Source organism: Rhinatrema bivittatum, chromosome 9, assembly GCF_901001135.1.
Source record: "Rhinatrema bivittatum chromosome 9, aRhiBiv1.1, whole genome shotgun sequence".
NCBI classification, from domain to species: Eukaryota; Metazoa; Chordata; class Amphibia; order Gymnophiona; family Rhinatrematidae; genus Rhinatrema; species Rhinatrema bivittatum.
Genome location: NC_042623.1, coordinates 127,099,266 through 127,125,588, shown reverse-complemented (window position 1 = coordinate 127,125,588; position 26,323 = coordinate 127,099,266). Strand labels below are relative to the sequence as shown.

At 48.5% G+C, this 26,323-nt stretch overlaps 1 protein-coding gene across 4 annotated transcripts in view; it reads left to right on the top strand.

The window, feature by feature from the left end:
- NUP205 (nucleoporin 205) overlaps positions 1 to 26,323 on the top strand; it is a 558,669-nt gene that overhangs the window by 290,674 nt on the left and 241,672 nt on the right. For all 4 annotated transcript variants that reach the window (XR_003858760.1, XM_029616971.1, XM_029616970.1 and 1 more), the window contains 2 exons: positions 3,682 to 3,831; positions 21,757 to 21,831. Coding sequence is in view for 3 of the 4 variants with exons in the window: in XM_029616971.1 (XP_029472831.1) it covers positions 3,682 to 3,831; positions 21,757 to 21,831 (225 nt within the window). In the remaining variant the exon portion in view is untranslated. The remainder of the gene's footprint in view (positions 1 to 3,681; positions 3,832 to 21,756; positions 21,832 to 26,323) is intronic.

The window sequence follows — 26,323 nt, the reverse complement described above, 5'->3', positions numbered from 1 at the left end:
AAGTTACGTATACTACATCGGTTGAAACCATTATTAGCTTTCGTGGACTTCCATACTGTATTGCAAACTCTAATCTTCTCAAACCTTGACTACTGTAACTCCTTATTACTAAATCTTCCAGCAAGTTACTTAAAACCACTGCAACTATTACAAAATGCAGCAGCAAGCTATTATTAGGATCTAGGAAATATCGCATTACACCCTTGCTGATAACACTACATTGGTTACCAGTACAATCCAGAATCTACTACAAAATAACGATAATGTTCAACATCATTCACTACAATAATGCCAGCTTATTAGGAGTGACACTACAACCTTACAACCCTCAACGAACACTAAAATCTCAATACGGTGCACACATCTGACGCAAATAAGAGATTAGGTGTTTTCAATAGCAAGTTCAAAGCTCTGGAATTACCTGCCTGAGGCGCTATGCATTCTACCATAAAGAAAAAGATATAAACATGAACTAAAAACATGGCTATTTAAAAAAAAAAAAAAGGCATATAATTTAACTTAAAAATATCAGAATACACAAAATCACAAAAATAAGGTCAAAATAATAGAATCATGAAGTATAAATCAATCAAATGATAGAATGGAAGACTTAAAAAAACAACACACTGGCTAAGACATGAAAACCACCATTTCGTTTGTAATTATCTTTACTCTTTGCCTCATGTATTAGACCAACTTTAATATGTACTAGTAAATTTGTATAGATAGATTTCAATTCCTGACTATGAATACCTCCTCTGTAATAATCTGTCTTTGTTAGTTGTGTTAAATTTATGAATGTCACCTTGTAAACTGTTGTGATCTTGATATGGAATGATAATATATAAAATGTCTAAATAAAGATTATTACGGTCCATGGGTTTTCCGTATTTGGCTGTTTAATTTCCCTTCATTTTTATAAATTAGGATAGCTAGAAAGGGGAGACTAGTGGCATGATGTTAAACAGTGAATTTAAGATGGCTATTACATGAATTCAGCCAATCTATAAATTCTCATACAAATGATCCTTGGTAGATGACCACAAGAAAAACACAACATCGATCTATCTCGACCATAATCTTTTTTATATGTAGGACGAACAAAGAGAAAAATATTCACCCGCATGATTGAACATAAAAGTTGTATTGCGACTGAGAAACTGCAGGAACCCATTGTCCAACGCTGTGTCCAGAAATTTTTTTTATGCACCTGCGATGATGGGTAATTGAGCAGATCACTTCTGTGCAGGGAGATGATTGTCAGATGAGATTAAACTATCGGCAGCAGCATTGGATATATAATTTGAACACTATTTCACCACAGGGTCTCAATGCAGAGATTGAGTGGTATTCCTTGATTTAAAAATTCACCACGGATACAAATGTCATGGTTCATCATGTATTTCAATTGAATGTATCTTCCTCTTCAAAGAAATATATGGGTCAGTAAAATGGTGTTTAAACTCCTGGGCTGAGCCTTGAACTTGGTGTTCAAATTTGCAGGAACGGTGAAGATGGTATGTGCAGATGTCTGGTATGTTGTGCTATACACTGGTATTCAATTTTAATTACTTTGTTTTTCTTTTTATAGTTATCTATTTGAAAATACTTATGAAATTCTAATCCCCTGTTGCAGAGATACCTCAAAATACAGTGCATGTCAGGACTACTTTGGGTATTATATCAACAATGAAAGATAAATCATTTTGAATATATTTTATTTGCAAAAACAAAAAATTATTAAAATAAAAGGACAAGAGGGACCAATGATTATATATAAACCAATGAAGTTATTTACACCAGAAGTGCTTATTGAGACCTCAGTAAACTGTCTCTATGCCTTGATTGTGTTAGGTGTGTAATCATTTGCATTTTCTGAAATCTTGGTGAGATAAGTTGTACTATCATTCTTACAAGTTTATATACCCTAGCAAAAATATGATTATATTCAAAATGAGAAATAACAGCAAGGTTGTTTGATTATGCATACAGGTAATTTTCTGATGAACAAGTCACACTTGGGAATCATATGACCTGAATCTCATTTGCCACCAGAAGATAGTGATAGGGCTGTACTTGTATTGATCCTTCCCTGCACATCTATGAACCTGCTGTTTGTCAGGTTTTTTTTTTCCTTGTTCTCTTCCAGAGAGTAATACTCATCCTAGACCACTTTAACAGCTATTGTTTGGTTTCTTGCTTGCTTTTGCAGGCATTTTTCACCATTTTTGTACACACTTTTGTTTCTACTATTAGGAATTGCTGGCAGTACATGGGAATTTTCAAAGTAGATTTACATGCATAAATTTGCTTTAAAAATAGAGGCTGGAGTCTGCAGGTACTTTGTATCCTCAGACTTTAGCCCTCCCCAGGCTGCTTGAATATTATACCCTCCCCTAGTTCATGATATATCTTGCCAAGTCTGTTCTCATTTCATCACCTAAACTGAAATTCACTAAGGACTCTGCTTGTCACAGTTCAGGCCAAGGCCTGTCTTCTCAAACAAAGTCCAAGATGCCTGGCTTAATCAGCAGACAATAGGAAGGTTTATACTGAGATTTTAATATATGGTACTCTCATAGCATTCCTCTGCATTAGGCAGTCCCAATAGACTCATAGAGGCTTTAGCATAACTGTCTCATGAAAGAGCTCAGAATCTTTATGACTTAGTGGTTTGAACTGAAATTTACCTGTTAAATTTCCTTTCCTTGAATCCTGCTGCACCAGTCCATGACTTGCCAGAAAGGGCAGGGGCTGCGATTCTCGCTGCTTTTTTTGCTACAGAGCCTTTGGGTGTCCCAGAAAGGTCATACTAATGTTTTTTTCTCCTCTAGAAGAACCTGAGACTCATCTGGCTCTCATCTTTATTCTTATTTATTATTATTCCTCCTACCCTGTGTTTTGTTTTTTTGGAGATTAGTTGTTTTTTTTTTGTCTTGGAAGTTCTCTTCTATTATATTGAAAAAGAAAAAAAAAGTTTAGTCAAAATAGCTGTGTAACAATTATTTTTCATGGCTTTGTAAAGGTTATACTGCCATCTCACTGTGCTGCACTACTATTGATACCAGTAATGATGTCACTGAAAAAGTTGTGTTCTTTCTCCATTTATTGTGAGCGTGTAGCAGGATTTATGGCTCCATTTATGTCTGGACTGGTGTAGCAGGATTCACAGAAAAGAAATTAATAGACGAGATTAAATTTCTCCTTAGCTTTGCTAAATCATAGGTGAGCAGCAGCCTTATCAACATACAAGAAGCCATCTACTCATGTGCAAAAGCTTCTACCAGAAAGCTATAGAAGCATTCTCTAATTGTGCAGATGTGGCTTGTTCTGTTATTTATTTATTTATTTATTTAACAGTTTTTTATACCGACCTTCATAGTAGATAACCATATCAGATCGGTTTACATTTTAACAAGGGTAAACTGATGTAACAATTCTGGTAAACAATGGATAACAAAGGAAAAGGAATAAGTCAAAGTTACAATCAACAAGGAATGGAAACTTGGGAGCTTAAAACAAGCTGGAAGGAAGATAAAGGCAGATAGAATAAATATAACGTGATATGAATAATATTATTATAATAATATTATTGTCGTTCAAGAATGGCTGTTAAAGATAAGAAATTGCTTTGGTTTTATTTCTTTTTTTATTTTGCTAAAGTGTATATATTCCCTTCAGAACATGAAATCTCAGCACTGAACCAGATGTCATGGCTCATGAAAACAGCTTCAATAGAATTGCGTGTAACATCCCTGAATCGCCAGCGCTCCCACACACAGACACTTCTCCATCTGCTGTTGGATGACATGCCAGCTAAACCTTATTCAGGTAAGGAGTTTTGTGTGAGTGGGGGCATGCCAATCATGAATGAACTGAAGAGTGCTCCATGTAAGTAGTTCACACTCACTGTTGCTAGGCTTGAATATTCTATGATTGATACAGCATCATGTCTGCCATATCCAATACTAGTGAGTGCTATAAAATTATCTCACTTATCAACCTGTACCCTCCAAAGTACTATAGGTTATTTTACCGCACATCAGTCATGGATCAGTACTCTGTCTCTAACAATGCAATAGATCAACTAACAAAAATCTCAAGTCTCTTGAATCTAGATCCTTTATCTCCATTTCAATTGGATATGTGTACCCTCCTCTCCTGCTCCTCCTGAAGACCCTGCTGAAGCTTCAACAGGGACAGAGGGACCATGATCCTCGTGGTGCCTTTTTGGCCCCAACAGGCCTGGTTTCCTCTACTGCGAGACCTGTCGATTAGGCCCCCCCCATCCAGCTGGGGACCGTGGTTGATCTGATCACGCAGAACCACGGCACACTGCGCCATCCGAATCTCCAGGCACTGGCCCTGACTGCTTGAACGTTGAGCGCCTAGTCCTTCAACCCCTATCCCTCTCGGACAATGGTCTCCCAGGTGCTGGTGGCTGCTAAGTAAGTCCTACAGCTTGAAATGGAGAAGATTCTCCATCTGGTATGCAGGGCATGTCTTGGATCCATTCTCATGCCCCCTTCCCCAGTTTTGGACTACTTGTGGCACCTTTCTGAGTCTGGGCTGCAAACCAGCTCAGTCAGAGTCCAGCTCAGTGCTGTGAGTGTTTCCCATCGAGGTGCCACTGACACACCCATATTGGTACAGCCTTTAGTAGGTTGTTTTATGAGGGGCCTGCTCCAGCTGAAGCCCCCTCTTCTGCCTCCAGTTGCATCCTGGTACCTCAACATTGTCCTGACATGGCTCATGCGTCCTCCCTTTGAGCCGCTGCATTCCTGCAACACGAACCTCCTCACCTGGAAAGTTATATTCCTGATGGCGATTACTTCGGCTCGTAGAGTCAGTGAGCTTCAGGCCTTGGTTACTTACCTGCCGTACATGAGGTTTTTTCATGATCGTGTGGTCTTGCGTACACACCCTAAGTTTCTGCCTAAGGTTCTGACTGGTTTCCACCTTAGTTCGTCATCTTACCCACCTTCTTTCCTAGGCCTCATTCTCACCCAGGGGAACTGGACTACAAGAGAGCCTTGCCTTTCTATTTGGATCGCACAGCCAGTCCACGCTGCTCTTTGTGTCCTTCGATACAAACTGGCTGGGAGTGGCAGTGGGTAAACTGACCTTATCCAACTGGCTGGTGGATTGCATTGCCTTCTGTTATGTGCAATCTGGCCTTACACTGGCCGGCAGAGTTAAAGCTCACTCTGTGCGGGGCCATGGCGATGTCGATGGCTCATCTGTGAGCAGTTCCCATCGTCGAAATTTGCTGGGCTGCCACATGGAGTTCTCTTCACATGTTTGCGGCCCACTATTGCTTGGACAAGAATGGGTGTCAGGACATTGCTTTTGGTCAATCCGTTCCAGACCTGAACCTAACTCTTCTAGCCTAGTACCCCCCCTGGTGGGAGTCAGGCAGCCCTCTGCCGACTAACAGCACTGCAGTGTGCCCATTGGCACCTTGTTCGGTATTTGTTGGTCTCTTCTGCTAACTTGGACAGCCTGGAGCTTGGTACTCACCCACTTGTAAGGACTACCATCCTGCTTGTCCTAGGACAAAGCGCAGTTGCTTACCTGTAACAAGTGTTCTCCTAGGACAGCAGGATGTTAGTCCTCAGGAATCCCACCCGCCTCCTCACAGTTTTGGGATCTCCTTCCGGTTTGTTGTTTTTACTTTTTCACTAGTATTTTTCTCTGTTACAAGACTGAAGGGGGGGACCTTGCATGGACGCGCAGATAGTGGCTTGCTGGGCATGCTCAGGGTGCTGGTCAAAGCTTCTAGAAATTTGACCAAAATCTTCCATCAGATGATGTCACCCACTTCTGAGGACTAACATCCTGCTGTCCTAGGAGAACACCTGTTACAGGTAAGCAACTGTGCTTTGTCTTCAGATTTGATCACCTCACTCTTTCCTTTTTCTAGATTACTTATGAATGTTCAACAGCACAGGTCCCAGTACATTCCCTGTGGTACTCTACTAGCAACCTTTCTCCATTTGGAAAACTAACCATTTAGTCCTACCCTCTGTTTCTGGCCTTTTAAGAAGATACCATTCCACAATAGAATACTGCCTCCTATCCCATGACTTTGCAATTTCCTGAGGAGTCTCTTATGGGGAATTATGTGAAAAGTCTAGATATACTATATCAACTGGCTCATCTTTATCAACATGTTTCTTTGCACCTTCAATAAATTCTAAAAGATGAGTAAGATGAGACTTCCTCTTGATAAACTGTTGACTCTTCACCTTTAAGCCAGGTCTATCTATATGGCAATTGATTTTGTTTTTAAAAATGGCTTCTACCATTTTGCTTTGAATGGACATCAGGCTCAGTAGTCTATAGTTTCCTGGATCAACTGTGGAGCCCTTTTTAAAACTGTCATATTGGCCACCTTCCAGTTTTGAGGAATCCTGGCTGTTTTAAATGAACAGTTAGAGATTACTAGTTACAGGTTAGCAATTTCATGGTTTAGTTTTTTTAGACCTCTTAGGGTGGATGCCTTCTGGTCCTGGTGATTTTGTTACTTTTTAACTTGTCAGTTTGATTTATTACATCCTTTATTGTCACAGATATTTGTTTTAGTTGCTCAAAATCTCCACCATTAAAGAATGTTTTATGTGTGGGTTCCTAATATCTTCCTCCATAAAGACTGAAGCAAAAAATGTATTCTTTTTTTTTTTTTTTTGCTATTTCCTTGATCTTCCCAAACACCCCTTTTGTGTCCCTCTGTCATCTAGAAGTTCAACTGACTAACTCACAGGTTTTTTCCTTCGAATATACTTGGAAAAGTTTTTATTAGTTTTTGCCTCACTGGCATGCTTTTCCTCAGTTTCTCTTGGCTTGTCTAACTACTTTATGATGGAGATCTGTTTCTGTGAAAATTGCTTCAAATACATGCTTTTTTATGTTAAATATATGGAGGTACATATGGCTCAGCTAGTTAACTGGATAAACCTATCTGGCTAACTTAGCCTGTATATTTAGCGGCAAGGGGAGCACCACTGGATATACTCGGCTCTCCTAAAGTTAGCCCGATAGGTATTGCTGGTTAGCTGGATAAGCAGAGGAAACAAGGATTAAAATCAGACTGGAGGAGTCACGTGATGTGGGTGAGCTCAGCAGCAGCTAAAAAACTGAGCTCCGACCGCCGCCCCAGATTCATCCCCACCCATCCTCCTCTATTTACTCATTTTTGCAATATCGTGACATCTGCCGAATCCTGAGACGCCCAAGACTCTGTGAGCGTGGCCATTTTTCTTCCTATGGCGACAAGGACAGCGCGAAAAGAAAAAGAAAAATCGAGGCCCCCGGACGCCAAGATGGCCGCCGCAGCTCAGGAGGAAAATGCTCTACCCGCCGAGTCCCTGGAGGACAAAATATCTCAAGCGGTAGTGGCAGCATTAGATGTCCGGCTCCATCAGCTGTCGGAGCAGATAGCAGAGGTGAGAGCCTCTCTTACTGACTTTGACTCGCGAATAGAGCGTGCTGAAGGGCGGGTCAGCCTCGTGGAGGATGATGTGGGCGCGCTCGAAAGAAAAGTGGCAGACCTGGAAAAGGCAGCGCTCACCACCGCGGAGAAGCTGGACGATCTAGAAAACCGCTCTCGCCGCAGTAATCTGAGATTTGTGGGGTTTCCTGAGTCCTTGGCAGAAGCGGATCTCCCTCACCTTTTGGAAGCCTGGCTTCTTGGCCTTGTTCCCTCTCTGGTCTCTCCTTCCGGGGGGCTGTTAGAGCGTGCACATAGAATCGGCAGGAGACCTGACGGAGTGCAAAACCGCCGGCCAAGGGTGATTATTACCCGCTTCTTGCATTTTGCCCACAAATCATTAGTCCTACAGCATTATCGCAAGCAAAAAAGAATTTTTGTACGAGATGTCAAAAATTTTGGTTTTTCAAGACTTTTCGCCTGCTGTTACAACAAAACGAAAAGCCTTCCATGAGGTCTGTTCCGCGCTTATTGCCAAGAAAATACGCTTTTCTCTCCTATACCCAGCTCAACTACGTATATCTTATCAGGGTTCTTCTCAATCTTTTTCCTCCGTGGAGGAAGCGAAAGTGTATGTTCAAAATCTACCGGATGCACAAGTGGCAGATGCTCCCTGACTAAGTTAATGAACTTTGGAGGATGGAGCTGATATTACCCACTGTTTGCCAGACTCATTGGATGTCGGAGTATGTTACTCTCCGTGCTGGGTGATTCGATGCAAGTTCATATATTCATTGGCCCATCGGGGCATTGACTGCGTGTTTTCCAGCTTAGCGTCGGTTTCACCATGGGCTCATGGCGGCTACATACTATGACTGAGACTCTGCTTTTGTTTCACTCTGGGCTATTCTTTTTTTTAGCTTTTTCCTGTTTTTATCCTTCCTCCCTGACAAATCTGTTATTTTTTTCAACATGTGCTGGAAGTCTAGTTGAGCCCGGATACTTGATGAGTTTGGCTATTTGTTGTGGGGATGTTGTTTGGGGTGGTGGTCGAGCACACTGAGTATACTGTGTCTCCTGCTACGATGTTCATGTTTTTGGGGTCTAAATCCAAGATTACTAGTTTCTGGCATGGGGCTAAATATCTGCTCATGTTATGTTTGGTTTTTCGAATGCCGGGACCTGGTGTGGGAGGGGGGGTTTGGGGGGTGGGAGTGGGCTGGGGGGTACAGAGTATTGTCAACATATTTTTATAGTGGATGGAATTACGGTTTGCAATATGAAGTTTGTATTATGGTATGTATGGGATTGGAAGCTTACTATATTTATGCTGTGTGGGATTCTACTTGAGATTCACTCTTGCTCTTTGCCATGGGACTAGAATTTATATCCTGGAACGTGGCGGGTCTGGGTACTCCGATTAAGAGGGAAAAGGTGCTTGCACATCTCCAGAAATTACACGCCAGTGTCGCATTCTTGCAGGAGACACATTTATCTTCTGCTGAGGTGGTTAAATTAAAAAAAAATGGGTGGCCCAAGTCTTTTATGCCACGGGGACAACTAAGAGTAAGGGGGTAGCTATTCTAGTTAATAGAAATACTGCTTTTAGAGTTAAAGAAACGGAGGCTGATCCTAATGGGAGATATATCATAGTGCAAGGAGAATTGATGGGAACTTTAATTGTTTTAGTGTCTGTTTATGCCCCAAATTCCTATGATCATGTCTTTTTTAGTAATCTATTGTCTCTGCTATCTAAATTTGGCTCATGCCCTATTATTTTGGGTGGAGATTTGAACATAGTTACTGACCCTCAATTGGATAGGTCACCCTCTCTGGGCGGTCATCCCCTGAGCGAGAGAAAGGGGCCGGTTTTCCTGTGTAAGCATCTGCAGATGCTAGATCTGTGGAGGGTTCTGCACCCGGGGGAACACGAATTCACTCATTTGGCATGAGCTCACTCCACGCGCACTCGCATTGATTATTTGTTAGTCTCTGAAAGCCTATTCCCCAAATTTGCAAAGGCTTCCATTGGCTCTCTGGTGATTTCAGATCATTGCCCAGTAACCGGTGAACTGTGTATTCAAGACTCCGCCACACCTACGCAATGGAGACTACCCTCCCATTTGACTAGTGATCCTGAATTTCCAAAATTTTTGAGGGGTAAATGGCAAGATTTCCTGTCCTTTAATGCACAGCACACCACTGATCCTGTATTATTGTGGGAAACTGCCAAATCTGTGTTAAGGGGAGAGATTATTAGTTATGCCAGTCACAAAAAACGGAAAGCGGCAGCAGCCATTATCTCCTTAGAGAAACAACTGCAAGCTCTTAAACGCCAGATGAATAGTGGGAGAGGTGAGAAGGTGCTCTCACAATACAAAGCAGTCCAGCTAGCGCTGAATAACCTTTTACACGCCAGAACGGAAAAGTCCCTACGCTTTAGGCAATATACTTTTTTCCAATATGGGAATAAAGCGGGTGGGTTACTAGCGCGTATTCTTAAGGCTCAAGAGTCTTCCAAATTTATAGCTAACCTGAAGGCCCCTAGCGGGGAAGTAAAATCTCTGTCAAAAGACATTGCCCAGCTGTTTTCCGATTATTATCATACCTTATATTCGGCAGAGCCGGTAGATGAGTTGGTTTTACAGAATTCCTAAGGAACCTCTCTCTACCTACTCTAACTGATGATCAGCGCCTCTCCCTGAATAGGCCCATTGCGATACCAGAAGTCTTGTTAGCCATCAAGGCTCTGAAAGATAATAAAGCTCCTGGCCCTGATGGACTGTCGGCAACGTTTTATAAGGCCTTGTCGCAGGATGTTGCCCCAATTTTACAATCCTTATTTGAGGAAATGGCTGCACAGGGCTCTGTGCCGGCCACGCTCCGTTCTGCCACGATTGTAGTGCTACCCAAGCCAGGACGTGACCCTCTATTGGCCTCCTCGTACCGGCCAATTTCCCTCCTGAACTTAGATATCAAACTGTACGCCAAGATAGTTGCCACTAGATTGCAGCCTTTCATGCCTCTGCTCATTTCCCTGGGGCAGGCTGGTTTTGTATCGGGTAGGAGGTCCGCGGTAAATATTCATAAGGTCCAGGCTGCCCTGGAAAACTGCCATAATTCTTATCTTATTGATCCACTTATTGTGACCTGCGATGCAGAGAAGGCGTTCGACAGGGTAGCCTGGCCCTTCCTTGAGCAGGTTCTCTCCAAGCTGGGGTTTACTGGGCGGATTTTTGAATATATTACCCTTCTCTATTCCAATCCTACAGCGAGAGTCTTAGTCAATGGTCTGCTGTCTGCGGAATTTCAATTGGGAAGAGGTACCCGACAGGGGTGTCCCCTTTCTCCACTGTTATTTATTTTAACGGTGGAGCCCCTGGTCTGTAAATTACAACACTCTACTGTGGTTGAGGGGATCCCTGTCGGCACACAGATCTACAAAACTCTGCTATTTGCAGACGACATTCTTCTTCTTCTTACGCGTGCACGCACTGCCCTCCCCGCAGCTTTGAAGATATTTTCTCACTATCAAACCCTCTCCGGCTTCAAGCTCAATTTAGACAAAACTGAGGCCCTTGATTTATATGGTACGATGGCTTTGGAATGGCCGGACTTTCCCGTGAAATGGGCAGGGCCCAAAATAAAATATCTGGGGATACAGATACACCCGAACCCTGCCACTTGGTATGCATTGAATATTCCACCAGCTATTGGCAAGCTTATCTATACCCTAAAGAGCTGGCAAAACTTACCCCTATCACTACAAGGTAGAATTGCTTTGGTTAAAATGGTCCTTGCCCCTCGTTTAATATATTTACTTTCCATGATTCCCTGCTTGCTGGTTGCCAGGGACAATCGTAAACTGCAGACTGCAATCCGATTTTTTGTGTGGCGGGGAAAAGGGCTCGATTGGCCTATAGTACCTTGACTGCTCCTAAAATACAGGGTGGCTTGGGTCTCCCAGATTTTCTGTGCTACTCTCAGGCTTCCAATCTCAGATTCTTGGGGGACTGGTTCTTGGGTTCTTCCCACTATACTGACACTCCTCTAATACAGGCCATGTGCGCCCCGCTGGATCCCAGATTTGTTTTGCATACCCAGGTAGTAGGGCTGATTGAGCGTCAGCTTAAGTTTGGTTTGGTCAGAACCATGAGGAAGACGTGGTCACATGTTCACTCCACGCTGGGAGTACCCGTCCAAGTATCTACACATTTTCCTTTAGCTAGCCTCATAGATATATCTCCTCTCCCTCCTAAGGCTTTTAATCTCCACATCACTCATGGATGGCCCTTGGGGGAATTTTGGCTGCCTCAAACGGGTCGCATGCGATCCTTTCAACAATGCCAGGAACAATTGGGCATGCGGCCAAGGCATTTTCTATTGTATGGTAATATTAGGGCAGCTTACTCTACTGTGACAAAGGGGATTACAGGCTGTCTTGACTCTCCTCAATTTTCAATTCTGATCAATAGTTTTCTTACTAAAACTGCCTCATTATCTTGTTTATATTCTTATTTGTGTGCTAATCATAATTATTGCATTTATTCCTCTTTACTGTCTAAATGGACGTTGGATTGTGGGGAGGACTTGACTGTCTCGATGCTTAAAGATGCTTATGCTTCTATCCCCAAAATGATAACGAATATTACTCTTCGAGAACTTCAACAACTGGTTTTTCACAGGACCATTATCTCTCCGGCCAGAGCCAGGACCATGGGACTCGTTTCGTCGGATGCCTGCCTTAAATGTCAGCACTCCAGGGCGACTCTGATTCATTGTCTGTGGACCTGCAGCTCTATACAAGCGTTTTGGGAAGATATACGAAGATCACTATCTTCCATGTTGGGGTCTGATCTCGTATGGTCATGTTCATTCTGCCTACTAAATATTGAAGTGGGAGACTCCAGTGTTTCCGTAGATAATGTTCTCTTTGTATCCAAGGCGTGTCTCATTGCCAAGAAATGTATTTCCCTGTACGTACCAGGATCAGTCCAGACACCTGGGTTGTGACTCCGCACCAGCAGATGGAGACAGAGCAAAACTTGTCGGGCATCCCTACATATAGTAAGGCGCCACCCACAGCTCGTCAGTCTTACTCTGTCTCCAGCAGATGGGGCAGGTCCACCCACAGTCTCTGGTGATCCTGGTTAGTTAGTCAGGAGAGTTTGGTTTTGAAAAAAAAAAAAAAAAAGAGGGAAATTTATTTCTAAGGCAATTCAGGGGTTTTTCAAGAAGAGGATCCCGTCCAGGTCCTGGAAGCCTCCCAGGGGGGTTGGAAGGTTCTGAGGGGACCATCCCTCCCTGGTTGAGGCCGCTGTTGAGGGCTGAGAGCCCGGCCCTTTCTGGCAGCAGCGTCGGGGGTTGACACCGGGGAGCCCGGTTCACTCACCCCCGTCGGAGAGGAAGAATCAGGACCGGGGCCAGCAGCAAGTAAAAAAAAAAAAATAAATAAATAAATTTGGTTTTGGTAATTTTATTCACTGTGCCGGCCGGTCGCTCTCTCTCTCTCGCTCCTTGTTCGCGGGTAGAAGGGGGGGGACCGCCGGATCGCCGTAGTTTTTGATTTTCAGGTTTTTTCCTTTGCCTCGCTGCCCGGCCGCGCGCCGCTGAGCAGGGCGCGAATGCCGCGTGGTTCCTCCTGCCGCTCGTGCGGCTCGGCGCGATCGCGAGTGTCGAGGGAGGGGCTCTGTACGACTTGCGTCTCGGGGGGTGAAGGGCCGTCCGAGAGCGGTCAGGGAGTCCGGACTCGGCCGCTGCATTCGCCGCCGCGAGAGGGACCCGATGCAGGAGGCAGCTCAGAGCCGTTCCCGCTTAGCGCGGGAACGGCGGCCATCTTGGACACGGTTCGTGAGGAGACGAGGAAGGCCGTGGAGCAGGCCGCGTTGCCGCCAGCACTTTCCCCGCAGCAGCGGGCCCCCGGGGGGGCTCCCCTGGGGGGGGACAGATCGCCTGCGAGTTGCCCTTCTGAGGAGGCCTCCTCGGATTCGGAGGCCTCCTTATCTTCCGGTTTCGCGGGACTGCTGCAGCAATTGTTGAAATACAAACGCTCAAAACGGAAGAGGAAGCCCGGGAAAGCCGGTCATCGCAAAAAACGGGCGGGGGAGGCCATCAGGAGGCCCGCGGACCCGCCCAGGGAGCGTCGGTCCTTGAGGGGGATTCCCCAGGACACCGAATCGGATTCGGTCTCGTCGGCAGTGGAAGAGCCGGACGAGGATCCGGGGGGACCGGACGCGCCCACCGTCCCGGGGGCGGGAGGCCCAGGGACGGCCAAAGGAACGCCAGCCGTGGAAGGAGACGACCCCAAGGTCGTCAGGTTGTTTAGGAAGGAGGAGCTGGCTCCGTTGATCCCGGCCATTCTGCGAGAAGTGGGAGTAGATGCCTCCCCGGTGGGGTCTCGGTCGGACGCCTCTCGGTCAGACGCCAAGATGGATCCTGTGCTGTTAGGCCTCACGGGACCGGCGGTGGCTTTTCCTTTTCACTTCTCGGCGACAGATATCCTGTTCCGGGAATGGGATACTCCGGAATTGGGCCTGAAGGTCAGTAAAGCGATGGATAAGTTGTATCCCTTACCGGAGGATGCTCTGGAGATGTTACGTTTTCCCAGGGTGGATGCGGCGGTCTCGGCAGTGACGAAGCGATCCACGATTCCCGTTACCGGGGCTACGGCTCTTAAGGATATCCAGGATCGGAAACTCGAAGCGCAGCTCAAGAAGGTTTTCGAAGCGTCAGCCTTGGGAGTCCGCGCGGCTATTTGCAGTAATTTTGCGTTACGAGCCGGTTTGCGCTGGGCTCAGGTGCTCCAGGCCAACGCAGGGCTTTCGGGAGAGGAAGCAACACAAGCAGATCACCTGGAGGCGGTGATCGCTTATAGTGCGGACGCGATGCATGACCTTCTGCGGACGTCGGCCAGGGCCTCTGCGGTTTCGGCTCGCCGGTTACTGTGGCTCCAAAATTGGGCAGCGAATGGGTCCTCGAAAGCTCATCTGGGAGCCCTTCCGTTCAAAGGGAAGCTGCTGTTCGGTAAGGAGCTGGACGACCTGATGCAGTCTCTGGGAGAAAACAGGGCGTTCAAGTTGCCTGAGGATAGGCACCGAAGCAGGACATCCTTCTCTGGTAGGGCCCGTTTTCGGGGACCACGGAAGTCGCAGCAGCAGAGGTCGTCTGGGCCCTCCTATCGGGCTGGCTCTGGTTCTTCGAGAACATCGTCGTGGTCTCAGTCCTTTCGTGGCAGAAAATTTGGGAGGCGAGACGGTCCCGGGTCAGGCTCGGGGCCGAAAGCCTCACAATGAAGTACGGCTGGTCCGTTCCCTGCCGCCGGCTCCTCCGGCTGTGCCGAAAGTAGGAGCCAGGTTGGAGCACTTCTACGGGGAATGGACCAGTATAACGACGGATCAGTGGGTCCTCACCGTGATAAGACAAGGCTACGCGTTAGATTTTGCACGGATTCCAGCGGACAAGTTTTTGGTCTCCCCTTGCAAGGGTCGCGGCAAGCAAGCGGCCGTCCGGGATACGCTGGAGCGGCTACAAGACCTGGGTGCAGTAAGACCCGTTCCCCCGGGACAACTCCGTCGGGGAAGGTACTCCATCTACTTCATTGTGCCAAAGAAGGAAGGTACCTTCAGACCTATCTTAGACCTGAAAAGGGTCAACAGGTGTCTTAGCGTTCCACGCTTCAAGATGGAAACGATTCGGTCGGTGATCGCCGCCGTGCGGCCAGGAGAGTTTCTGGCGTCCTTGGACCTCACGGAGGCTTACCTGCATATCGGCATTCTGCCAGACCATCAGCGGTTTCTACGCTTCTGTATCCTGGGCCGGCATTATCAGTTCAAGGCTCTTCCCTTCGGCCTCGCCACCGCTCCACGGACGTTTACAAAGGTAATGGTGGTGGTGGCAGCCGAGCTTCGCAAGGAGGGGTTCCTGGTACATCCCTACTTGGACGACTGGCTCATCCGGGCCAAATCGGAGAGTCAATGCCGGCAGGCGGTCGAAAGAGTCCTGCAACTCTTGCGTTCCCTCGGCTGGGTGGTCAATCTCGTCAAGAGTCGCCTCGTCCCCACCCAGACGCTGCATTACCTGGGAGCGCTATTCGACACGAAGCAGGGCAGAGTGTTTCTGTCCCAGGAGCGGGTTTGCAAGCTTTAGAGCCAGGTGCGCAGGTTGTTGTCCCTGCGGTGCCCATTGGTCCGCGATCATCTCATGGTGTTGGGATCGATGGCGTCAACGCTGTCCTTGGTTCCCTGGGCGTTTGCTCATCTACGGCCATTGCAATCCGCATTGCTCTCCCGCTGGCGACCAGTGTCGGAGGATTTTCACATGCCACTTCCGCTCACGGATCAAGCGAGATCCAGTCTACAGTGGTGGCTCAGCTCAAACAATCTGACCCGCGGAGTGTCCCTGCTCATGCCCGCTTGGACAGTAGTCACTACGGATGCCAGCTTGTCCGGATGGGGGGCGGTGTGCATGGGCCGCTCGGTGCAGGGACAGTGGTCCAAAGCTCAGTCACAGTGGTCCATCAATTGCTTGGAGACCAGAGCGGTCTTGTTGGCGCTGCAGTCCTTTCTCCCATTGGTTCGGGGGAAAGCGGTCAGAGTGTTGTCGGACAACGCGACCACAGTGGCGTACATCAATCGTCAGGGAGGAACGAAGAGCCGGGCTGTCGCGGAGCAGACGCGACAACTAATGCACTGGGCGGAAAGACATCTGAGCAACATCGCAGCATCCCATATCGCCGGAGTAGACAATGTCCAAGCGGATTTTCTCAGTCGACATCGCTTGGATCCCGGGGAATGGGAGCTGTCTGAGGGAGCTTACCACCTCCTCTGCGAGCGGTGGGGAACGCCACACATGGATCTGATGGCCACCGCTCAGAACGCCAAAACCCCGCAGTTCTTCAGTCGAAGAAGAGAATGGGGGGCCGAAGGGGTGGATGCTTTGGTCCTCCCCTGGCCCACAAACGTTCTGCTGTATGTGTTTCCTACTTGGCCTCTGATAGGCAAGGTTCTTCGGCGCATAGAGATGCATCCCGCAGAGGTGGTCTTGGTAGCGCCCGAGTGGCCACGGCGGCCTTGGTTCGCGGACCTCCTCCAGTTGACAAGGGAGCCCTCTCTCCGATTCCGCGGGGAAACGGCACTTCTACGGCAAGGGCCTGTCTGTTTGGAGGACGCGGATCACTTCTGTCTCGCGGCCTGGCTTTTGAGAGGAAACGCTTGAAGGATAAAGGATATTCGGATGCGGTGGTAGCCACATTGCTGAGTTCTAGAAAGCGGTCCACGTCCTTTGTCTATGTTCGGGTGTGGACAGTGTTTGAGGACTGGTGTAGAGCTCGGGAGCTGAATCCTGTGCGGCCCTCCGTACCGGATGTTCTTGCGTTTCTTCAGGCTGGCCTTGCGAAGGGGCTGTCTTGCAGTACTCTTAAAGTTCAGGTGGCGGCGATTGGTTGCCTCAGGGGTAAGGTGCGCGGTAGGTCCTTGGGGCAGCACCCGGATGTGGCGCGTTTTCTTCGGGGAGCCAAACATTTGCGGCCGCCTGTACGTCAGCCATGTCCTTCTTGGAATCAAAATTGTGTTCTTTCCGCGCTGTGTTCGTCCCCTTTTGAGCCTCTGAGACGGGCGACACTTAAGGATCTTACTCTCAAGACGGTATTTCTTGTGGCAATTGCGTCGGCAAGACGTGTTTCCGAACTACAGGTGTTGTCTTGCAGGGAGCCATTCTTGCGCTTTTCGGCGGCGGGCGTCTCGTTGAGGACGGTTCCCTCCTTCCTTCCTAAGGTGGTGTCAGCTTTTCATTTGAACCAGACGGTTGAGCTGCCCGCTTTTCCGGAGGGAGAGCGTTCTGATCCTGATGCTAGACTATTGAAGAAACTTGATGTCCGCAGAGTTCTGCTCCGTTATCTGGAAGTTACGAATTCCTTTCGGGTTTCGGACCATCTATTTGTTTTGTGCTCGGGGCCAAAACGTGGTGGGGCAGCCTCCCGTACCACGATTGCGCGCTGGCTCAAGGATGCCATTGCTTCAGCGTACATACTGAAAGGGAAGGCTGTTCCCGTGGGTCTTCGGGCTCACTCGACGCGAGCACAAGCCGCATCGTGGGCGGAGTCTTCCCACATGTCACCACAAGAGATTTGCAGAGCAGCGACTTGGAAGTCACTGCATACGTTTGCTAGACACTACCGTGTGGATGTTCAGGACCTGGATTCAGGGGGTTTTGGAGAGAGAGTTCTGCGAGCGGGACTCTCTAGAGCCCACCCTCGGTAATTCAGCTCTGGTACATCCCAGGTGTCTGGACTGATCCTGGTACGTACAGGGAAAGGAAAATTAGTTTCTTACCTGATAATTTTCGTTCCTGTAGTACCAAGGATCAGTCCAGGATCCCGCCCGTATAGTCTGTTTGGTTGGGAGTTCTGCAGAGGAGAGTCTGCTCGGTTGGCACTCTATGTTGGTTTCTTGTGTGTTGTGGAGGCCTCTGGTTCTGGTAGTTCTGATCCAGCCGGGGGTTTGTTGAATTGGCCCGGGTTTGGGCCGTCTAGTTAGTTAGTCGGAGTTCAATTTTGTGCTTTGACATTACGTAAGACTGACGAGCTGTGGGTGGCGCCTTACTATATGTAGGGATGCCCGACAAGTTTTGCTCTGTCTCCATCTGCTGGTGCGGAGTCACAACCCAGGTGTCTGGACTGATCCTTGGTACTACAGGAACGAAAATTATCAGGTAAGAAACTAATTTTCCTTTTACTGAAATGGATTGAACCAACTGTACCAACACGACATCAATGGTCTCACCTCATGATGGAACTTTACCAGATGGAATATGGTTCATCTAACTAGATAAATGAAGGTTGACCGACGTGCCGCAAATGCGCAGTAGAGAGCAGCTCTACTGCGCATGTGCGGGCGAGCACGTCGGTCTTAGGCAGCGTCAGGAAAAAAAAAACATGGCGGCGGCGGCAGGTGGCAGCGGGCGATGGCAGCGGTAGCAGCAGCGGGCGGCGGCAGTAGCGGCCAGTAGCGAGGGAGGGAGGAGAGAGAGAGAGGGAGGGACGGACTGAGTGAGTGAGAGGGAGGGAGGGAGTGGGAGGGACGGAGAGAGGGAGTGGGAGGGAGTGACTGAGTGGGAGGGAGTGACTGAGTGGGAGGGAGTGACTGAGTGAGAGGGAGGGACTGAGTGAGGGAGGGACTGGGAGGGAGGGACTGAGTGAGAGTGAGGGAGGAGTGGGTGAGTGTGTGGGAGGGAATAGGGGGTGGGGAAGAGTGAGGGGAGAGGGAGAATGAGGGAGAGGTGAGAGTCAGGGATGTGAGTAAGTGGAAGGGGGAGAGGGAGAATGAGGGAGAGGTGAGAGACAGGGATGTGAGTAAGTGGAAGGGTAAGAAGTTGTGGAGCAGAGAAAAAGGGAGTGGAGGAGGGCTGAGGGGAAGGGGATGGGATTGAGAGAGGGTGGGGAGTGACTGAGGGAAGGGGAGGGAGGTGAGAGTGAGGGGAAGAAGGCAGTGGGAGACAGAGGGTGAGTAAGACTGAGTGGAGGAAAGGGGAGGAGTGAACGAGGGGAAGGGGGAGAGAGGGAGAAAAAGTGTAGAAGGGTGCTGTGTTTAGAAAATGGACTGAAAACAAAATGTAATGTAGCCCGTTTTAACGGGCTTAACGGCTTGTTCTATATAAAATACCCGCCTAGTAAAAAGAGACACTTCTGTGACATATGGCAGGCATACTATGCTGTTCTCCCAGCGAATGTTCGACAGATCTCGCCTCTTCAGATAGACGTTCCCAGTCATAAGTAGGCCGAGTGCCTGTCTTTTGGTAGTCTGTCACTTTGCGTTACCTTTTCCTATCGAGAGAAGACGGAGTGCCCATATCCTGTCTACTATTAAGACCCAGCTCTCCTGGGTAATGCTTGCACACTCTAGGGTCTCCAGTCCTGATGATGAAGTAGCGCCAAAGCGTTGTACAAGCTTATTCCAATATGTCTATCCAGTTTTCATGCCATTTTGTGATCTCTGTACAGGGTGGGAGGGAGGGGGGGAGAGATTGGGGGGTTCAGGGTGAAAACTGGAAATTACAATGTTGAGGGTATCCTGTTTCATGTGTTCCTGATTGTTATGTTGGAAGTTCTCTCAATAAAATTACTTTATAAAAAAAAAAAAAAATCAGACTGGAGTGTTTTATAATTGTGGTAACTTGTCTGGCTAACTCTATTCTTCCCCAGAAAGCCCTTGCCCTGCCCACCATTTAGCCAGGTAACTAGTCTGATAAGTAGTTATCTGGCTAAGGGCCGGCTGCTGATCCCAAGCAGATATTCAGCTGCCTCCACTTAGCTGGATAAGTGGAAACTTAATTGGCTAAGTGGCACTGAATATTTGCCTCATATTTTCCTGAATGACGAGAAATGTTCAGAAAGGAAGGTCCATCTTCCCAGAATGGACGGAACAATTGAAGACCAAGTTTTTGGTTGGCTAATCTATTACATCTCACCCCTTGACAGAATGCACATCTGCCCTGTCTTATAGCATTAATAGAAAAATGATGGTGGTAAAATTCCTTTGCTATGGGGGATCTTATAAATTGAATTTGTAATTTTGTTATGAGAACAACTTTGAATTAATTTTTTCCATTTTCTACCCAATCTTTTTTATTTCTTCATCTTCAGTAGGTTTCTTAGAGCCAGAGATGGGTTGGATGCACTACATGAAAACAAAAGCAGATATTCTCCATCGACAAGCAGGACTGATTTACCCATGACATGGGTGACACCATCCAACAGCGCTGAATGAACCCTCATCTCCTAGCTCAAAGAGCTTTTACCCTACTGAGCATGTGGGAATTCTCCTGCACATGCTGCATGCTCAGTCTCTTTTTGTCTGAACTTTTGGTTAACCTGTACCCTCTCTCTAAGTTCGGTATTTCATATTTTCTTTTATGATCTCAACTCACTTCAAGTTGCCTCACTGCCTCAGCAGTCCCTCAACTGCATTTTTCAGTGCTACTAAAAAAAATTTGAGTTAATGTAAAAAAAAAAAAGTTTTTTTTAAATCTAATATGTCCAACTCTAAGAAGGCCACATTCAGCAGCTTCAAGGACTGCATGTGTGACCAGAAAGATATCTATCATGAGTGGCCATGATATTTGATCTAAATGTCTGTGGCCAGACCATCCTGCAGCTGTTATGACTGTGGCCAGAGGAGCAGGGCTTGGAAGATGAAAGAACTTCTCAAGTCATTGAAAAGCTGGTGTCATTCCTCCTTTTGATGTGTGGCCACCTCGGTCTCTCTCCGTGCCAAGCTCAGCAGGAGCTCTTCAAGTAAAACTCCCCATTCTGCAGCACCGGTATCCAGATCTACTGCTTTGCCAGGATTGAGCAAAGCATAGAAGCATAGCAATCAAGGATCTGTATTCCCTTTGCATGCCTCCCTCAAAAGGGAGCTCCTCTAGCCTCCATGCTTTGGGAGCTCCCATCAGAAATCCCAGTGGTGTGATCTAGTCCCAACCAACCCACTCTGTGGAAGAATCTAGCCAATCTGAGGTGGAACACCATCTAGAGCATGTCCTGGGAGTATTCCCCTTAGAAACAATCAAGGACTCTCCACCTTGATCTTCTTCATCATCATTGGGATTGTGGGATGGTGTCCCTTCAACTTTGATTCTGAAAGGTCTATGGGGATTATTTATGACCTCCTACCTGATCTACCAGGGCTTTGTTCTTCACCAGAAAAACCCTTATACTCCATATTTTTGGACAAATTGGACAAGGCGTTGGGAGTCAACGTGTACAAAGACAAGGACACCCGTACTAAGGTCTTCTGACTTCTCAGGATTCTGGAAACTCCATCCGAGCCTACAGCAATCCTTGTTCTCTTGATCCTACAAGATTTACAAACAAGAATGTGAGAAACTCTAACATTCTGTTCCCTAGTAGCCAGGAAACTGGATTGCTTTTTAGTAAATTCTCCACTGCAGCCGTCAGCTTTGATTTCCCCACATGCCATGGCTAATTCAGCCCTGCTTTTTGACTGAGAAAGCAAGTTTGCTTAGCATAAATTGGGTTTTCTGGAGACAGGATGAACAAGCCTTGCTTAATACTCACCCGCTTACCTGGAGAGTTAACATAGCTGAAGCTCTGCAGTCATCTGAGAGGCGTACAAGGTAGTGCACACATGGGAACTACCATGTATTCTCAGTAAAGTGAAAGCTGTATGAGCTAGGAGAAAAGGATATGTTCGTCAACATCAGATGACATCACCCATGTGTCATAGTTAATTCATCTTGCTGTCTATGGAGAACCCTGATTACAATAATCAAAATTGTTTTTCCTTTGTTAATTTACTTCTCTGATTCTACAGCTGATGGGGAAGGAGGGCTGGAAGATGAAGGCCGATCAGTCAGTGGCTTTCTTCACTTTGACACAGCCTCTAAAGGTAATACCACCAGCGTTCTCTTTATTGTTTTGTTTTTTATTCACAAATCAAGTTGCTCTTTTTGTCTTAAGTTACCATTGTACAGATCACCTAACAACGACTCGTAAGTCTGTGCTAGAGTATCTAACTTGGTAGAAAGTATGTTTGTGTTCCTAAATTGTAAAGCATTTTGAGATGCTTCTTGGCAGAAAAGCATTATGTAAATGAAAATTCCCTGTACGTACCTAGATCAGTCCAGACTATGGGTTGAGCCTCCTTTCCAGCAGGTGGAGACAGACCAAAACTGAAAGAGTATCCTATATGAGGACAGAGCCCACCCTGTAGCCCTTCAGTATTTGTCTCCAGCAGGTGGAACAGCTCACCCTGTGGTTCCCTGTTAACTTCTGCTTGTCCCTTCTGGGTGTTTTTTCCTCTGTGTCTCTATCGTGTTTGGATCAAGCAAGTATTTCTGAGTTATTGTTTAAAAAAAAAAAAGTGTGAACTCTGTGGATCCTTCACAGGAGACAGTCCCTGTCTCCTCACTCTTGCGGGGACCTAGGGGGGCTTGGCCCCTTGTTTAATATAGCCTAGGCTCCCTTATCCCAGTGATCCTCAGCTGCAGGGGTGAAAATTGGTGGTGCCAGTCACTCCCCCCCTGTTCAGCTCTCTCTCCCTCTCTTTTGTTCCGCTCTCCCTTCATTGGGATCCATGTTTATTAGGCTGCTGACAGGGACCATTGTAAAAAAAAAAAAAAAAAGACTAAATAAAAGGGGATTTTACCCAGAAGAGTCCCTGCTAAGATTAACAGAAGGCTTCTGCCTTCCCTAGTTACCTTTGCAGCTTGAGAGAGAGAATTGAGAGCGTGCACAGTTCATTCTGTTCCTCCGCTCCTTCAGCACCAGCAGCTCTGCTCATTTTAGTGCTGCCCCTCCCCCACCAAGCAGCCATGCCACGATCTCAGATGTGTTTAGCCTGCGGGGATTCCTCGGTCAGGCTTTCGCGGGAGGGGCTCTGTTCATGCTACCTACCGGGGGGGGGGGGTGTTCCTCCGAGGTCCCGATGCCCTCCGGGACCCGGACCAAGCCACCAAAACGTTTTCCCCCGCCATTCCCGGGCCGTCAAACCGCAGGAACGGCGGATGTTCACTGATTTTGTGCTTTTGCTGCACAAATCCTATTTAGCAAGTTTGCAGGAAGAAGCGGCCACACCCCCCCCCCCCCCCCCCCCCCCCCGGCCAAGGTTCCTTTAACGTTAGCAGCTGCCACTCATTCTTGCGTCCGTCGTACCGGGCCAAGGTTCCTTGTCTCTCTGTCCCTCTCTCCCCTGCGGCTCCTGACGGGCAGGGGGCGACCCGGGTCCGGATCGTTCAGGGGCCTCTCCTCCCCCACCGGCTCCTGCGCCCCCCCCCCCCCCCCCCCCCCACCTGCCCAGGATCCGGACCAGGACCCAGATTCGGCTGACTCTCCCCCCATCCCCCCCCCCCCCCCCCGGGTTCTCAGTCTCTTCCGCAGGGAGGAATTGGAGCCGCTTATCCCCTTCATCTCCCAGGAATTGGGGATTGACTGTCCCTCAGTGGACGAGTTCTTGGCAGCGATGCCAGCTTTCTCGGACCCAGTCCTGGCGGGGCTCAGGGCTTTGCCGTGCTCTTTTCCCTTCCATCCCATGAACAAAATAATGCTTCTAAGGGAATGGCAGGCCTCCGAGGCGGGCCTCCAGGTTGGGAGGGCCATGGAAAAACTTTATCCCCTCGCGGAGGAGTGTTTAGAATTATTGAGAATGCCTAAGGTGGACTCCTCTGTGACCGCAGTCACTAAGCATTCCACTATACCGGTTGTGGGGGCTACGGCCTTACGGGATGTCCAAGATCGTAAGCTGGAATTCCATCTCAAGCGCATTTTTTAAGTCCTGGCCTTGGGTTTTTGGGCATCCATCTGCAGCAGTCTCATGCAGCAGGCAAGTCTTAGGTGGGTCTAACAATTACTCAGCACCCAAGACCTCCTGTCTGCAGAGGCAGAGCAGGCTGACAGGTTGGAAGGCACCATAGCGTATGCGGTGGATGCCCTATATGACTTGTTCCGGGTGCAGGCGATGGCTTTGGCGGTATCGGCAAGACAGCTCCTCTGGCTCCGACACTGGGCGGCTGATTCGTCTTCTAAGGCACAGCTGGGAACTCTCCCCTTTAAGGGTAAGTTGTTTTCGGCGAAGATCTGGACCAGCTTATTTAATCCTTGGGGGAGAACAAGGTCCATAAGTTGCCTGAGGACCGCCAGAAACCAGCTAGATCCTTCTTCCCTATTTGTACCCACTTCCGGGGCCAATGCCACTATAACCCTAGAGCAAGGGGCGCCTTCCCTAGGGGAAATTCTTCTCGGGCCTAGTCTTGGCCCAGTCCTTTTGAGGCCGTCGGCCCTTTCGAGATGCAGCTACTCACTGTCCTGCATCCAAGCCCGCCTTCCAATGAGAATCCGCCAGCCCATCCCTCCGTTCCCAACTTAGGTGGTCATTTGTCCCTGTTTGTGGAGGAATGGGCCAAGATCACGTCGGACTAGTGGGTCCTCGAAACAGTAGACAAAGGCTACACTTTAGAGTTTGCTCGCGACATCCCGGACTTGTATATGGTGTGTCTGTGTGGACACCGGAGGCGGGCCGCGGTGATCCAGACTCTTCTCAGACTTCAGAGGCTGGGGGCCATCTGCCTGGTTCTGGTGGCAGAGCGCGGCGCCGGCCAATACTCAATCTACTCCGTGGTCCCGAAGAAGGAAGACTCCTTTCATCCCATCCTGCATCTCAAGAGGGTCAACTGGGCCCTCAAAGTGCCCTGTTTCCGGATGGAAACCCTTCGGGCGGTGATAGCGGCGGTACATCCCAGAGAATTCTTGGCCTCACTTGATCTGACAGAGGCCTACCTGCATATACAGATCCATCCCAAACATCAGAGGTTCCTCTGGTTCCACATCTTGGGTCAGCACTTCCAGTTCAGGGCCCTGCCACAGCACCACGCACGTTTACCAAGGTGATGGTGGTGGTGGCGGCGGTAGCCCTCCGGAAGGACGGTGTCCTGGTCCACCTGTACTTGGACGATTGGTTAATCAAGGCCAAGTCGGAGACCCTATGCCGCCAGGCGGTGGACCGCATATTAGCTCTCCTCTCGTCCCTAGGTTGGATAGTCAGCTTCTCCAAGAGCAATCTCCATCCGTCTCAGGTCTTGGAGTTCTTGGGAGCTCACTTCGATACCCGCATCAGCAAGGTCTTTCTCCCAGACTCGATCGCTTTCAAGTTGATGGATCAGCTCCAGGGCTTCCTCTCCATGCCTCTCCCCATGGCGTGGGATTATCTGCAGGTCCTGGGGACCATGGCTTCCACGATTGACCTGGTCCCCTGGGTGTTTGCACATATGCGATCGTTACAGAGAGCTTTGCTGGCTCGTTGGCAACTGGTATCGGAGCAGTTTCAGATGCAGCTCCTGCTTTGACTCTACCATCAGCGAATTACAATGTTGGCTTTCTCTCAAGTCCCTCCTCCGTGGAATGTCCCTTCGGACCCCGCAGTGGATGGTAGTCATGACGGATGCCAGCCTATCCGTCTGGGGAGCGGTTTGCCAGTCTCAGACCACGCAGGGGCACTGGTCCCCAGCCCAGTCTCACTGGCACATCAACAGCCTGGAGACCCAGGCGGCTCGTCTAGCACTCGAGGAATTTCTCCCTCTACTTCAGAGACGGGCAGTCCGGGTGCTCTCAGACAATTCTACCACTGTGGCATACATCAGTCGCCAAGGGGGCACCAGGAGTCGACTGGTGGCTCTCGAAGCAAGTCGCCTTCTTGCGTGGGAGGAGCGGCATGTGGACTGCCTCGCGGCCTCCCATGTAGCGGGCAATGAGAACGTTCAAGCCAACTTCTTAAGTCGTCAGCGCTTGGACCCAGGCGAGTGGGAGCTGTCCGCCATGTCCCTCATTATCGACAGGTGGGGTCCCCCGCACCTGGACTTGATGGTGACTCTGAACAACACCAAGGCTCCCCGGTTCTTCAGCCGCTGGCTGGAACACTGCTCGTAAGGGGTGAATGCCCTGGCCCTTCCATGGACGAGCGACGTTCTGCTGTACATGTTCCCTGCGTGGCCCTTCATAGGGAAAGTGCTCAGACGCAAAGAGCTTCACAGAGGCCCAGTCATTCTCGTAGCTCCTGAGTGGCCCCGCAGACCGTGGTTCTCGGATCTAGTCAACCTGACATCAGACGGTCCTCTTCGCCTAGGCCATCTTCAACACCACCTCAGTCAAGGTCCTGTATTTTTCGACCAGGCGCATCACTTCTGTCTTGCGGCTTGGCTTTTGAACGGCGAAGGCTAAGGCGGAGGGGATATGCTGAGGATGTCATCGCCACTATTTTGTGGGCCTGCAAAACTTCTGCTTCCCTTGCCTATGTCCGGGTCTGGAAGGTTTTCTAGCTGGCCAGCGTGAAAGCGGGCATTACGACACGTTCGGCCCCAGTCTTGCTCGTCGTCTCATTCCTCCAGCGA